The 14,594-nt window shown below is 42.4% G+C and overlaps 1 protein-coding gene across 3 annotated transcripts in view; it reads left to right on the top strand.

Annotated features, from left to right (window-relative positions):
• BBS9 (Bardet-Biedl syndrome 9) overlaps positions 1 to 14,025 on the top strand; it is a 590,293-nt gene extending 576,268 nt beyond the window's left edge. For 2 of the 3 annotated variants that reach the window (XM_073678271.1, XM_073678273.1), the window contains 2 exons: positions 8,553 to 8,775; positions 12,430 to 14,023. In XM_073678271.1, the coding sequence (XP_073534372.1) occupies positions 8,553 to 8,775; positions 12,430 to 12,476 (270 nt within the window). In that variant the 3' untranslated portion in view covers positions 12,477 to 14,023. Of the gene's footprint in view, positions 1 to 8,552; positions 8,776 to 12,429 lie in introns of all 3 variants that reach the window. The other variant, XM_073678269.1, reaches the window with a different exon arrangement.
• The last annotated feature ends 569 nt before the right edge of the window (positions 14,026 to 14,594 follow it).

The raw sequence follows: 14,594 nt of genomic DNA, 5'->3' as shown, positions 1-14,594 counted from the left end.
AGGTGGGGCAAATCACGCTGGAGGAGTGGTCTCAGATCAGGGACCTATGCACCCTTCTGCACAGTTTTGAAATGGCGACGAAGATGTTTAGTGCTGATGATGCCATTATCAGCATGACTATTCCGGTGATTTACATGCTGGAGCACATGTTAAGCAGAATTCGGAGTCAGGTGGTGGCACAAGAGGAGGTGGAGGAAGTAGAGGAGGAGGAGTTGTATGCGGAAGGGCTAACATCTGCAAGGTCCAGACGGTCGGCAGTACCAAGGCGGCAGGCATGTGAGGGTGGGGGAGATGGTTTTACCAGGGCGCATGGTAGCAGCCAAACTAGTGAGGAAGGTGCAGGAGCCCAGGAAGAAGTGGAGGACGAACTGATGGAAGACTCATCAGATGAGGGAGACCTTGATCACATTTCTGTTGTGCGAGGTTGGGGGGAGAGGACAGAGGAAGGAAGCATGATTGTTACCTTGCCACCAACACAACAGGGACTTGGTGCTCCTGGATGCGCAACACACATGAGTGCCTTCTTGCTGCACTACCTGCAACATGACCCTCGAATTGTGAGAATTAGAAATAATCCTGACTACTGGGTTGCCACACTGTTAGATCCCCGGTACAAAAGTAAATTTGCCGAAATTATTCCTGCCATAGAAAGGGATGCACGCATGCAGGAGTATCAGCAGAGACTGTTGCAGAATCTTACATGTGCTTTTCCACAAAACACCAGTGGTGCACGTAGTGAATCTCACAGTTCCAACTTGCCAACCGTGGGACCGTCAAGTGTTCAGCACTCAAACCGTAACAGAACCACAGTATCTGCTGGTAACATCAATTTTGCGGAATCATTTCACCACTTTTTTAGCCCATCCTTTGCAAGGCCACAGGAGACAAGAAGTCTGACACATAGTCAACGCCTAGAGACGATGGTACAGGAGTATCTCCAAGTAAACATTGAAGCCACGACTGTGTCACTGGACCCTTGCTCTTTTTGGGCTTCCAATCTGGATAAATGGCCGGAGCTAGCCACTTACGCCTTGGAGATCTTGTCATGCCCCGCAGCCAGCGTTCTGTCTGAACGTGTGTTCAGCGCTGCTGGTGGTGTGCTGACAGATAAGCGCACGCGGCTCTCCACTGATAATGTAGACAGACTCACGTTCATAAAGATGAACAAATCATGGATCCGAAACGACTTTTCTACCCCTGTGTCATCCTGGGGAGAGTAAAAGCTTGATGATTGGTTAAAATCACCCTACCAACCGTTTTAAGCTTTCAAATTACTAATCATGTTTATCTGTATCTTGACTGGAAAATAATTTGGGCTTTGTAGCAGTGTGCAGCACTGATCCTATTAGGCCATCTATAATAAGCTCCACCAGATTTAAAATTAAAAATAATTTTTAGCTGCATCTAGCCCGGAAAATAATTTTGGGGCTCCGAGATGCGCAAGACACATAAGTGCCTTCTTGCTGCACTACCTGCAGCATGACCCTCATATTGTCAGAATTCGAAGTAATCATGACTACTGGGTTGCCACACTCTTAGATCCCCCAAACTTTTCGATCAACCTTTTCATTTTAATAAAGACCAAAAAAATGGTCATTTTTGAAATTATAAGCATTAGCAGGTTGTTAGAAACTGAAATCAAACAGTTTTCAACTCAAAACTTTATTCTAGGTGATGTTACATTTTCACATAGGACCCCTTGTTCGAAAGGAGCTTCTGAACTCTCTCGTCCATTGAATTTGTCAGGTTTTGGATGGTTTCTGCTTCAATTGTTTTGCATGAGGACAGAATACCCTCCCAGAGCTGTTGCTTAGATGTGAACTGCCTCCCGCCATCATAGACACTCCTTTTAATGATGCTCCAAAGGTTCTGAATGGGGTAGAGGTCAGGGGAGCATGGGGGTCACACCATAAGTTTGTCCCCTTTTATGCCCATATCAGCCAGAGATGCAGATGTTTTATGTGCAGCATGAGATGGTGCATTATCATGCAGAAAAATGATCTTGCTGTGAAATGCACGGTTCTTCTTCTTGAACCATGGCAGGAAGTGCTGTTTGAGAAAATCCACATACATTATGGAGTTCATCTTTAGCGCCTTCAGGGATCCTAAAGGGGCCGACAATCTCTCTCCCCATGATTCCAGCCCAAAACATTACTCCACCTCCTCCTTGTTGGCGCTGTAGCCGTGTTTGCGTGGGGTGTCCATCAACCAGCCATCCTCCACTCCATCCATCTGGACCATCGAGCGCTGCACGGCACTCATCCGTGAACAAAACAGTTTTGAAATCAGTCTTCATGTAATGTTTGGCCCACTGGAGCCGTTTCTGCTTGTGTGAAGTGGATAGAGGAGGTCGACAGGATGGCGTATGCACAGCTGCAAACCTCTGAAGGACCCTGCATCTTGTTGTTCGGGGGACGTTGGAGGCACAAGCAGCTTCAAAAACTTGTCTGCTGCTATGACAAGGCTTTTTTGCCGCTGCTCTTTCAACCTGACGTAATTGCCTGTAGGAAAGAGTCCTCAATTTGCCCTTATCAGCACGCACACGTGTGTACTGTGAATCAGCTACATACTTCTTGATTGCCAAGACACTTCATCCTGATCATCGCACAATGTTGATTGTAGTCATGCCTTGACCTAAACACTCAACAATTTGTTGCTTCTCAGCAGCCGACACATCCTTTTTCTTTCCCATTTTGGCAGAAAATGTAGGCTGCTTAATAATGTGAGAGAGCCTTCTTAAGTAGTCTTGCCTTTCATTGGACACACCTGCCAAACTAATTAGCACAGGTGTCTGCAATTGCTTACAGTGATATAAAGAGCCCTGACACACATCACCATCAATGAGTTTAACTGACAAACAAACAAATTCTTCCCTTATCACTCCTAAACACTTTTTGCATAATAATTTGGAACGCAGTGTACATGTGCTTTTCCACAAAACACCAGTGGTTCACATAGTGAATCTTACAGTTCTAACTTGCCAACCGTGGTCTGTATGGAATTGTTCAATAAAGGGCCCAAAATTAAGATAACATAGATGGGAGAGGTCTCTATGAATAGGAATTCCTAAGTATTTGATACCCTGTGAGGGCCAGGCAAAGGGAAAGTTGGACTGGATGGAATCCTATATGGATTTGGGGAGGGAGACATCGAGGGCCTCAGACTTCGCTGCATTGATTTTAAAATTTTACCATGTAACAAAGTGATCTATTTCAGCCATAACAGCAGGGATGGATATATGTGATTGAGTGATATATACTAGGACATCATCAGCAAATAGAGAGCACTTGTACTCGGTGCCTCCCACCTCAATCCACCTAATATTGGGGTTATGGCGAATTGATGAGAGCAGGTGCTCCGTCACTAGGATGTATAAGAGAGGGGACAGAGGACATCCCTGCCTTGTCCCATTGGTGATTGTGAAAGGTGATGAAAATGTTCTGACGCACCCCCTGGGCCTTGGGACACCCGGAGCCGGACCCTTTTTGGTGGATGCTGGTGGTTGTAGTCTTCGTGGCGGCGACCCGGTTCCGTGGCTCAGGGCGGTCAAACCAGTGGCGGAACTATTTATGTGGTTTTGATGTTTAAATGTCCGACTACGCCACCCGTGGATTGCGGTCAGAGTGAACAGCCGCTACAGGGCAGACCGCTGAGGCTGGTGTTGTGGGTGCAGCAGAGCGTAGCATAACTCCCCACGGGAGGAGTATAGCCTCAGGGCAGTGTATGCGGAGGATGGGGGTGATGGTGCAGGGCAGCAGCAGTAACGACACGGAGTCAGTGATGCAGTCCAGGGCCTTTACTCACAGTTCTTATTATCCAGACCACGTCTGCAGGTAACGGCTGCCCACGTCGTACTGTGCTCACCAGGTGAGGGGCTCAGACAACTCCCAGATAACTTTGGAGCACTTCACAGGACCCCCTTTGTGTGTCCTTTGTCTGGCCTTTCTTACCAACACTTCTGTCCGGCTGCCTCGGGCCTCCTCTTGGTAAACTTGGCGCCAGTTTCCCTGACCCTATGTGGTGCCTTCATAGCGGGTGGAGCGAGGGGCTGCGCCACATAAAATGTCAGAGCCTCCGGTTTCTAGCTGAGGGTCGTTTCCTGCCTCCACTAGTTCGGGGACCGGTCTCCCCCTTTGGCCTGACCCCTCCACGCAGGTGGATTCAGGCGTGCGGTGGCGACTCGCCCGTCCGCACCCCTGGGATCCCTTCATTCCTCGTTCCTGGAGCCTTCTCCGCTCCTCTTCCTTCCTTCTCCCTCTTCCAGGCCTGGGCCTCTGTTACTAGGCCCGCCTCCGGAGCAGAGCTCATGCAGAGCCCCTGCTCCCTGCCACTTCTGCTCAGACTTCTCTGCACTGAACTAAGATGGTGCCCACCTTTTATACTCCCTTCTCAATGCACCCAGGAACTGCTTCCTCCCTGCTCCTGCACTACATTGTTCCCCTTCCTCAGTGTTCCCTCCCCCCCCCTCCAGCCAGGGACAGGGACTGTCGTGCCCATCTCAGGGGCATATTTGTCGCCCTGCCCCACGGCAATGTGGTGTAATGCATGCAGGTGTCGGGTCCTGATCCACACTCCATCCTTACCTGAGAGTGAGATATCACACCTCTGGGTGAGGTGCAATACGTCTGTAGCAACCGAGCCCTCAGGGTGCTACAGTTCCATTTATCTTCACCCTAGGTGACGTATTGCGATACAGGGCCGTGATTTTGGCTATAAAAGGGTCCCCTAGACCCCTACCCCAATCTTTTTAAGAGAATCATATATGGCGTGCCAGGAGACTCTATGGAATGCTTTCTCAGCATCCAACGAGAGTATCTAATTACAAATTTTTAACTGCATCTAGCCCAGGAAATACTTTGTGCCTAGTAGCAGTGTCTGCTAGTCAGCGGATTATCCCGGCTGTTAAGCAAGCTACACCACCTGTAGTTTAGACACTTAATTTTTTCAAAGGAAATGCTTCGGGACCATGGGATACTTAGTGAAGAGCATCAGGAGGCACCCCAAGGCATACGGGCTGGGACTGGCAGTAGGATGCCTTGCGGTGGACAGCCGAGCTCGATCCTTATAAAAGCTTTTTAACTGCAGCAGCTTTAGTGGACGCTACTGGAGCTGGAATTACCGCAGCTGCTGGCATGAGACTTGCCCTCCAATAGATCCTTGTAAATGGATTTAAAGTGTATTCATTCAAATTAGAGAGACAATTTAAATTAAAAAGCTTAGAGCTGCCTCCACCACAGGGGGGCTCGCTCGACCCACCAGCGGACAGGCACCAGTATTGGGAGAGGGGGGCTGGCCGTCAGGGTTCACCGCGGCTCTGGCACAAACCCGGCGACACGGAGGTGGCACGGGCAGGAGCGGACTGGCCGTGTCGGCTTCTCACTTTTTGGATTTTAGAAGGGCATGACATGCCTATATCTGTGTCTCCCCCTCCTTTTACTCCTCCACCTCTTTTATTTTCGCATGACTATATGTACTTGTCACTTTTCCATGTGTTAGTTATGTCTTCTGAGCAGTTTGTCATATTTTGGACACCTTTGAAGGGGTTTTCTATGTGTTTCTATGTGTTTTTGTTTGCCTGCCATTGGTTTTAACGGTGTTCGAAGGTGTTCGACGAACAGTTCGAAGAACAGTTCGGCGAACACACGGGTGTTCGACGAACCGAACCGAACTCGAACACTACGGGGATGGCTCAACACTACTCATCACTCCTCCTCCTATGCCCTCTCCTTAGAGTTTTAAATCAGCTGTTACCTGATCTTTCTGTAAGCTGGTGTTTTTCAGGGTACATGATAGGTTAAGGAGGTAAAAGGAAGGGGAAGAAATGGCTGATAAGTTGAGAAAAAAGCTAATTGTCCTGATAAGATATATTACAACATTTTTTATATCCGCTTGTACTATTGATTTATGCAAAGTTTGTTGAAGCAATATTGACCATGTAAGGAAAGACAATAAAATTATGATTGTGGGGTGCTGCCAGCCACAGGTCCCTTTTAGCTCACTCTGGCCAATGCTAGAGGCTGCTCACTGGTGAAAGTGCCATGGTGTTGAAGGAGAAGAAGCATATGGATGCTGCTGTAAGCATACTGTTGCTTTGAAAAGGGGATGCCAGCATGTACGCACTGGGCTGAGTACAAGAAGAGCAGTTTGGGCATGTGACCGTGAGGTGCATTTATCCCCTTACTGGGAGAATGTGCCAGGAGCTGTGGTAGAGGGGAGAGCAGGAGCTTCTGAAAGTGCTCCACAGTTTTAGCTTCCCAAAAGAGTTTCCAAAATAGCTTCTTACTACAGATAGAGAAAGAAAGAGCTGCAAAAAATGTGGAGAAGCCTGAACATATAAAGTTGCCTGTGTTTAAAGGACACCCTTAGGCTGTGTGCCCGCGATGCGTTTTTTAAGCGTTTTTGCAGCGGCAATTCCGCTGCAGAAACGCTTAAAAAACGCATGGTGGAAGGCCTGCCATGTTCCCCAATGATAATCCACATGTGCTGCACACATGCTGCGGAAATTTCTGCTGCGGATTATCATTGCGGAAAAAAATGCAGCACTACCAATTATTTTGCAGAAGCACTGCGTTTTCGCCGCCATTGACTTGCATTGAAACGCATGGATTACACATCAGTGCATCTGTAGATGTGCATTCCATGCGTTTCAATGTGCGGATGGTACCTGGGTCTGGAGGACAGGAGACTCTCCTCCTGACCCGGGTACCATAGAACCTGTGAAAAAAATAATAAAATAAAAAATAAATATTATTTTTACCTTCTGATGGCCCCCGGTGTGCTTGACTTCGCTTGCCGGCAGATTGCAATGGACTGAAGGACCTGCGCTGACATCATTTAGTCATGTGACGGCAGGTCCTTCAGTGTACCGCGAGCTGCTGGCAAGCCAGGACGGATGGAATAAAGACTCCGGGGGCCATCAGAAGGTAAGTATATATTTATTTTTTTATTTTTAAACATTCTTTTACAGTCACAATATATAAATCCATGCCGTTTGCATGGATTTATATAGTGTGACCAAGTTGTCAAGCACTTTCCAAGTGATGCTAAAATCGCTTGGAAAGCGCTTGACAACCCGCATGCGGAAATGCATGTGAAGAACACTTCACATCCGCATGTCCCTGGCAGGAAAACGCATGTACAATCCACATGTACAATCCGCATGTACAATCCGCATGAGTTTTTTTCTGCCAGGGAGATGCAGAAATGCTCAGGAAAAAATCCGGAGCATTTCTGCATTGTGGGCCTTAGAGAGATTTTCTGCTGAACCACTGTCTGGCATTTGACATTGATCTTTCTATGAGCAGATGGGCAAGAGAGGTGGAGTGAGTACTTCTTACCCTAAGAGTCCATGGTGGCTTGGAGAAGGATATTTACCATCTGATGCTGATTGTCAGGCCTTAAATGGGTTGTTCCCTACTAGGACACCCCCTTCTCAATCTGAATTTTTGCACTCATTAAAGTAAAAACATTTCTACTAACCTCCGGTGCCATTCCAGCGGTTTCTGCACTCGCTTTCTCTGGGCTCATGTGAGGTTTTTACGTCACATTAGCCCTGCGCCCAATCAGCGTCGGCTTCACTGGCCCCGCCTTCAGATGAATCGAACATCAACAGGAAGTCAGGGCTGTGGCTGCTCTCTGACTTCCTCTTAATGTTCGATTTGTTAGAAGGTGCCTGCACCACAGGTGAGTATGTGTTTTTTTCTAATAGAGTAAACATTCAGATTGAGAAGGAGTCGTCCTAGTAGTGGACAACCCTTTTAAGGAAATGTTGAGAAACGGAAATGATTTATTCCAAGACATGTGGAGGGAAATAGACAGCAAACCATAAGGTTCTAGAAGGGGAAGTGACCACTACTTAGGCCATTGTTGAATAAGGTACTAGAGACAAAGTGTGGTTACAGATTGTTCAAGTAATGTGCCACCCCATGAGAACCAGTGCGCTTGACAAGAAGCAGAAACCATGAAGCTTATATCTCCCAAGTGTTGTAAACTGTTATTATATGAAAGTGTATTTATCTATTCTGTTTGCCACAACATTTCAGTACAATTCCTATTCTATAGCTTATTCTAGTGTCCTCTCCTAGTCCTTGCTGCGCCTTACTTCTTGTGTAGTGATTAGTTTGGAACTTTTCAAACTTCCACGGTGTTAACACCTTAGATATCTAATTTTTCCCAATGGTTATTAATGTCCTTGCTTCTTTTATGTCACAAAATGTGACAAATTTGACAGTATGATTCAAATGTCTAGCTTACAGTGACCATCAGCTATTGCAGAAAACCGCTTTGTGTACATAATAAGACTGAACTCAGCCTGGTACGGAATATTAATACCTACATAAAGTCCCAGAATTTAGTATTTTACACTGTGATTCTTAAAAAGGGTTTTGCAAGACCTTAAAAATACTGTAATATTTATTATTTTAATTAATAAACTTTCAGGGTTCTATAGATATGAAAAAGGTACAAACAATGCCAGTACCTACATAATGTTTCTATAGCGCAAAGCAGACTTATTTTCATTGTTTTCTTTCTTTCTCTTATTTTTTAATCAGGGCTGGGAAGAATCAGTGGATGCGGCATTATCTCATCTTTTAAGGACATGTTTATCTAAGAGTTCTAAAGAGCAGGCATTAAACCTCAGCAGCCAGTTGAGCATTCCAAAAGATACATCCAAGCTGAAGAAACACATCACCTTGTTGTGTGATAGACTGGCCAAAGGCGGCAGATTGTCTTTAAGTGCCGATTCTGGATCTCAACACTCTATTCTCATGCCAGGTAAAAGTTTTTGAGATCTTGAAGAATTTTTTGTGAACATTTCTGTCAAGGGATTTATTTCATGCTGCTAATTAGATATTATGTATAGTTATATATTTAAAAGGGTTGTCCTGAACTTAGATATTGATGGCTTTAGTGTCAAAAATGTCTGATTAGTGGAGAAAGGTTAAACTTGATGGACCTAGGTCTTTTTTCAACCTATGTAACTATGGCCTATTAATATTAGATCAGTGGGGGCACCATCCAGTAAAGTGAATGGGAGCTGAGCCTCAGTTCCCGAGAACAATCACTGCCCAGTGTATTGAGCTGTGCTGATCCCACTCTGTACATAAAGTCAATGGGGGAGCAGCAAAACAGCTGATTTATGTGGTTACCTGGTGTTGGAACCCCCTGATCTGCTATTGTATCTCCTAAGGATTGATTGTCAATATCTAAGTACTGGAGAACCCCTACAATAATGTAATTAAAGAACAGCCCTTCTAAGTGCAGTATGCTTCCTTCACAATTGGAACATGACTTAAAAAAAGGTAGTCATTATTTCAGCCCCATTGAAACATTAGGGATAAAAGCACTTTACCTGTTTCGAGCATGTAGCTCTTAACCATAGTATGTTTAGTAAAAGCCTGTGTTCTGACCTCATGCCGGACTTATGTAACTCTTAATGCTCACTTTTATGATGCAGAAAAGATATATTCCAACTACATGATACTTAAAGAGTAAACTTGAGTTAGTGATGATATTTGAATGCAGGATCCTTTGTATCCTCTTTAAATTTGATCTCCTTGCTAAATTTTCTAGGAATAAAAACAGGTTAATATCGCATAAGCAGGCTTTAATTCCCATGGTGTGCTGATATTACTGCACTGGGACCAAAGTTTTCCAGTTGTATCAAACTCTATGATTCAGTCCCCCGGTCAGCATCTAGACCTATCCGCCTGTTTGGCACAACAGCTGGTGCGCTGTACAGGTCGAAATGATGCCATGAACAGCTGGCAATGATTCCATTGGAAATAATAGTATCAGTTTCGTCTTTAGTTTTCTTCTAACATTTTAGTAAATGTTGGATGGAAAATCTATCGAAGGACTGGCTAAAAGAGAACAGGGCCTTACTTGTTTGCTGAGATAAAAATGCTTAAATTTACATGTCCAATGGCTGTAGAGATCCTAATCAGAAGTCCTTAAATAAAATATGGGATGTGATTAAACCATGAAGTTACATTCCCTGACAGAAGTTATGTCGCTTATCCATGTTATGTAAATAAAAGCTTATAACCTGACGTTAAATTCATCCATTGGTTTTATAAATTACTCTTTTGAAAGCTGAACCCCTCCCAAATTTGGTTTAGGTTAAGGAAATAAATTGGCATCAATGCTGAAATATTGATCATTTAATGAACACAGAATGGTCAGATTTTGGCAAGACAAAAGTTTTGTCGCTCACAGAAAGTAATGTGATATTCAAACAAATAATTATCTTAAAATACAAATATATGTTGCATAAAATTGGTGAATGAAGTTGTGGTGCTATTAAAGTCATATTTAATATAAGCTTTTATTTACATAGCATGGATAAGCAACATAACTTCTGTCAGGGAGTGTGGATGCAGATTGCCACATGCTAGATCATCTTCAACATGGTCCCTCTATAGGTGTAAAACAGCAAACAATACCTACTAGCCAGTAAATTGACCTTACACATTTCACTTCTAGTTCTGTTGAAGAAATATTGAATATGAGAACTGATTTCACGGCCTCTTAACTGTCCCAACAGCGTGTTGAGTTTTTGGAATGTTTCCCGCACTCCGCTAATGCAAAGTGGAATATGAAAAGTCAAAGGACTTGTAAATAATACCCTCTTTAATATGTTTAAAGAGTAATGACCGTGATGAGAGTCAACATCCTCCTGGGATAGTAAAACCCTTTTTCTCTCTTTGCTCACTGAAAGCTTATAATGGTGACCAAATTTTCTTTTTATGGACAACTGTAGACACTAATAAAATGTACAAGGGAAAGCAACTTGTTCACGAAGTTCATATTTATTGTTTTCATTTTCTAGTGTTTATGTGGAGCAGTAAAAATTCTTTAACCCTGTCCTAATCAGGAGTGTTGTGCGCCTTGGAGTCCAGATCAGGATTTCACAATTTTTGAATGCCAAATTCAAAAAGTGATTATTTTTAGCGGGGCTGTTACTTTATAATCAGAAAGAGAATGTAAAGCAATGAGCTATTAGCATAAGGGCCGTACAAATACAACATTAACCCCTTAGCGTAAAATGACGTACATGTATGTCGGTGCTGGTTTCTCCATGTGTGGAGAGGACGACTCTCTCGACACCCATAGATTTCGGCTATATTACATAGCTAACATCTCTTACCACTGCTGTTAACCATTTAGATGCTGAAGGTTAAAGGCCCCCCATCGTTGTCATCTTGGTACTTCTGTGAAGCTCAACCACAGGCTGAGTTTCATGGGAGACCTCTATTTTCACTATATACTGCAGTACCAGAGTATTGCAGTATATAGTAAAAGCGATCAGGCGATCAAAGGTTCAAGTCCTCAAAGGCAACTAAAAAGTGTAAAAAAAAATTGCAAGTCTGAACTGTCAAAATATAAAATTAATTATTCAGTACAGTAAAGCTGTAAAGAGAATCAAAACACCAGAATTGTACATTTTTTGTCACCACACCTCCCTAAAATAATGCAATCAAAACGTCTTATTGGTATCAATAAAACTGTCAGCTCACCATAGTATTTTTTCAGTATTTCATCTCACATTTTTTTCCATTTTAGTACATTGTATAGTAAAACAAATGGTGTCATTAAAAACTACAACTCATTCTGAAAATTCTGAAAAAAACAAGCCTTCAAGTGGTGATGGAAAAATAAAAATGTTAGAACTTTTGGAAGGAAGGGAGGAAATAAATGCAAAAGTAAAAACAAAAATTGGCTGCGGGGGCAAGGGGTTAAATTTTGTGATGCGGGCCAAAACCTTGCTTACTTATGTGTTGATATTTTTGCACATATCAAAAATAGTTTTTTTTATGGTATTTCTAGGCATGGTACATCGCTTCTCATTCATACTGGGAGGTACATTTAGGGAATGATAATGTTATCTGTGCTGACATAGCAAGGTTTATCAAATTTTGAATTTTACTAGAATTAACATCACTTTGTGATCCATCTTGGAAATTGTTTCTTATTTTATTGTGGCTTTTTTTTATAATTTGCATCTTCTTGTTTCTCGGAGATACAGTTCTTTTGCACTATTTATGCTTTCTACACATGGAAGAGTAGATGTTATATGGCAGCAATACAGCAAAGTTGTACAATATCCCAATCTCAGACGCGGTGATGTGCATCAACATATAAAATTGAAAAATAGTTAAAGTTGATATATTAGGTATCTGTTTTAACAACACATTTTTGCCATAGAAAGTGGCATTCTACTTAATCCTCTATTTTTAATTTTTATTTATTTATTTTATTTTCCCTATAGGTTTAGCATCACCTCACCAAATTCTGTGAGCAATACATAGTAGTTTTCATCTACTATATTTGTAGTCTCTTAATACTGTTTATTTTTAAAGTAATCTAGTTTTAGAGTTGCAATCTGGATTTGTTATGTGTCCTAACATTCTGCTCTGGCATCAATAGGAGAAACCTTGGACCCTCAGGATAAGGATACAGAAGCTGGATCCTAATCCCTACAGTGATGTTAGGTCTGTGGATTTCTTCAATGTCGAGATCCCTGCTCCTGCTGTTTGCCAGATCTCAACTGTGAAGATTTGCATGCGATTTCCAGAGGATGGATTGGGCATCCATGAATGATCTACAAATACCATTTAACCTACAAGAAACTGAATTTGTTCTCAATTTTTTGTATAATTTTGTAAGCATCCTTTTTTACATAGTACATGTTTACAATTCAATAATAAAATCTCATTAATTTCTATCTACAAGATTGTTATGGAAAAATCCCCGTTAGCTAAATATTTTCTCTTTAAAATTAATAGTTTAAATAGTTGTCTTGGATATGGAAAACATGGCTTCTTTCTTAAAGGGTATCTGTCACCAGGATTTGCTACCTAATCTGAGAGCAGCATAATGTAGAGACAGACACCCTGCTTCCAACTATGTGTAACTTACTGGGTTGCTTGTTGTAGTTTCCATAAATTCACAGTTTTATCAGCAGGAGATTATCACTATAGGACTAATATAGCTGCTGCCATGTAGTCCTCCATATTCATGAGCTCTGTATAACCCCACCCCCAACACTGATTGGCAGCTTTCTGCCTATGAACAGTGTACACAGAAAGCAGTCAATCAGTGATGTGGGACAGGGTAATACAGAGCTCAACATTCAGAGAACTGGTAGAACCGCAGCAGATAAACAGTGACTTTATCAAAACTGCAGCAAGCCACTCAGTAAGTGATGCATCACTGGAATGGGTATGTGCCTCTACATCATGCTGCATTCAGATGGGGTAGCAAAAACCCGGTGGCAGATTCTCTTAAAAAAAATAGCATGACAACTGTCTGCCGGTTGTGTATGGAATTCCAGCTTGGCTTCATTTAAGTGAATAGGTCCAAGCTGTATTACCACACACAACCTTTAGACAGGTGTGGCACTGTTTTTGTAAAAAATCAGCCATGTTTTTTAAGTCCTTAAAAAACCCTTCAAAGTAAGCAACCAATGTCATCAGTTATTTCCCGATTTATCATACTATGAGTCAAGTGATAGTTAGAATTCTGAGTTTTTTTTTATTACTATTAGGACTATACAAATTGCTAATAAACTGTGAGTTACCAATTTTATAAGTAGAAAATGTATAGTTTACATGTTACTATGGAGCCATACTGTGAGCACTTGCAACATAAAGCAGCAGTTTACTGATAATATAAAATTGTATTAGAGAGTTGATTCTAGAGATCCACTTTAAGGATCTACTGCGTGTAAGCCGCATATTTTCTGCATATGTTATTTAACAGCGGTCCTGTTTTATATTGAACATCCTTTCAATCATACTCCATTTGTAGCAGAATTATGGCACGCAGTGGTTATCTGAAACTACATGCTAGGACTGTGCTTAGACTTCTGTGCAGTAAGTAGTTGCTACAATTTCAGTTCTTGCCATTTTCTTGCGACAAAAACCAGGGTATATGCAGAGCATATGTGCGAGAAATAGGTTGGGTTAAACAGATCATTGTGATTGCCATGTCATTTTTTATTGTACTCTAAATTATTTTTTACTATTGTTTAATGTAGATAAAAATAATAAATATTTGTTTCATGGTTTGTGTTACTCTTTCATTGCTATACGTATACAGCCGCAATCATATATTGTTACATTTCCAGGAGATGACTATAGATATTTGTATGAGTATCGCATGGCAGTTATATTTCAGAGGAGAGCGGCACAAAGACTTTGCATATCCTTTCCTCCAGAATCAATCTGAACTGGCTAATGTGCACCGAAAAAAAGAGGTTCTTTCAGTACTTGTGTTATAGATTGGTGTCCTAGCTGCTTTACTGTAGCATAATACACAACTGCCATATTTTTTAAATAAGTGTGAGGGGTTATTATTAGTGTTGAGCCACCCCCGTAGTGTTCGAGTTCGGTTCGGTTCGTCGAACACCCGTGTGTTCGCCGAACTGTTCGTCGAACTGTTCGACGAACACCTTCGAACACCGTTAAAACCAATGGCAGGCAAACAAAAACACATAGAAACACATAGAAAACACCTTCAAAGGTGTCCAAAAGCTGACAAACTGCTCAGAAGACATAACTAACACATGGAAAAGTGACAAGTACATATAG

The sequence above is a fragment of the Phyllobates terribilis genome, unplaced genomic scaffold, assembly GCF_046119375.1.
Source record: "Phyllobates terribilis strain yellow unplaced genomic scaffold, ASM4611937v1 Scaffold_4__5_contigs__length_816908805, whole genome shotgun sequence".
NCBI classification, from domain to species: domain Eukaryota; kingdom Metazoa; phylum Chordata; class Amphibia; order Anura; family Dendrobatidae; genus Phyllobates; species Phyllobates terribilis.
Note: the sequence above shows the minus strand (reverse complement) of the source record. Positions and strands in the feature narration are given on the sequence as shown.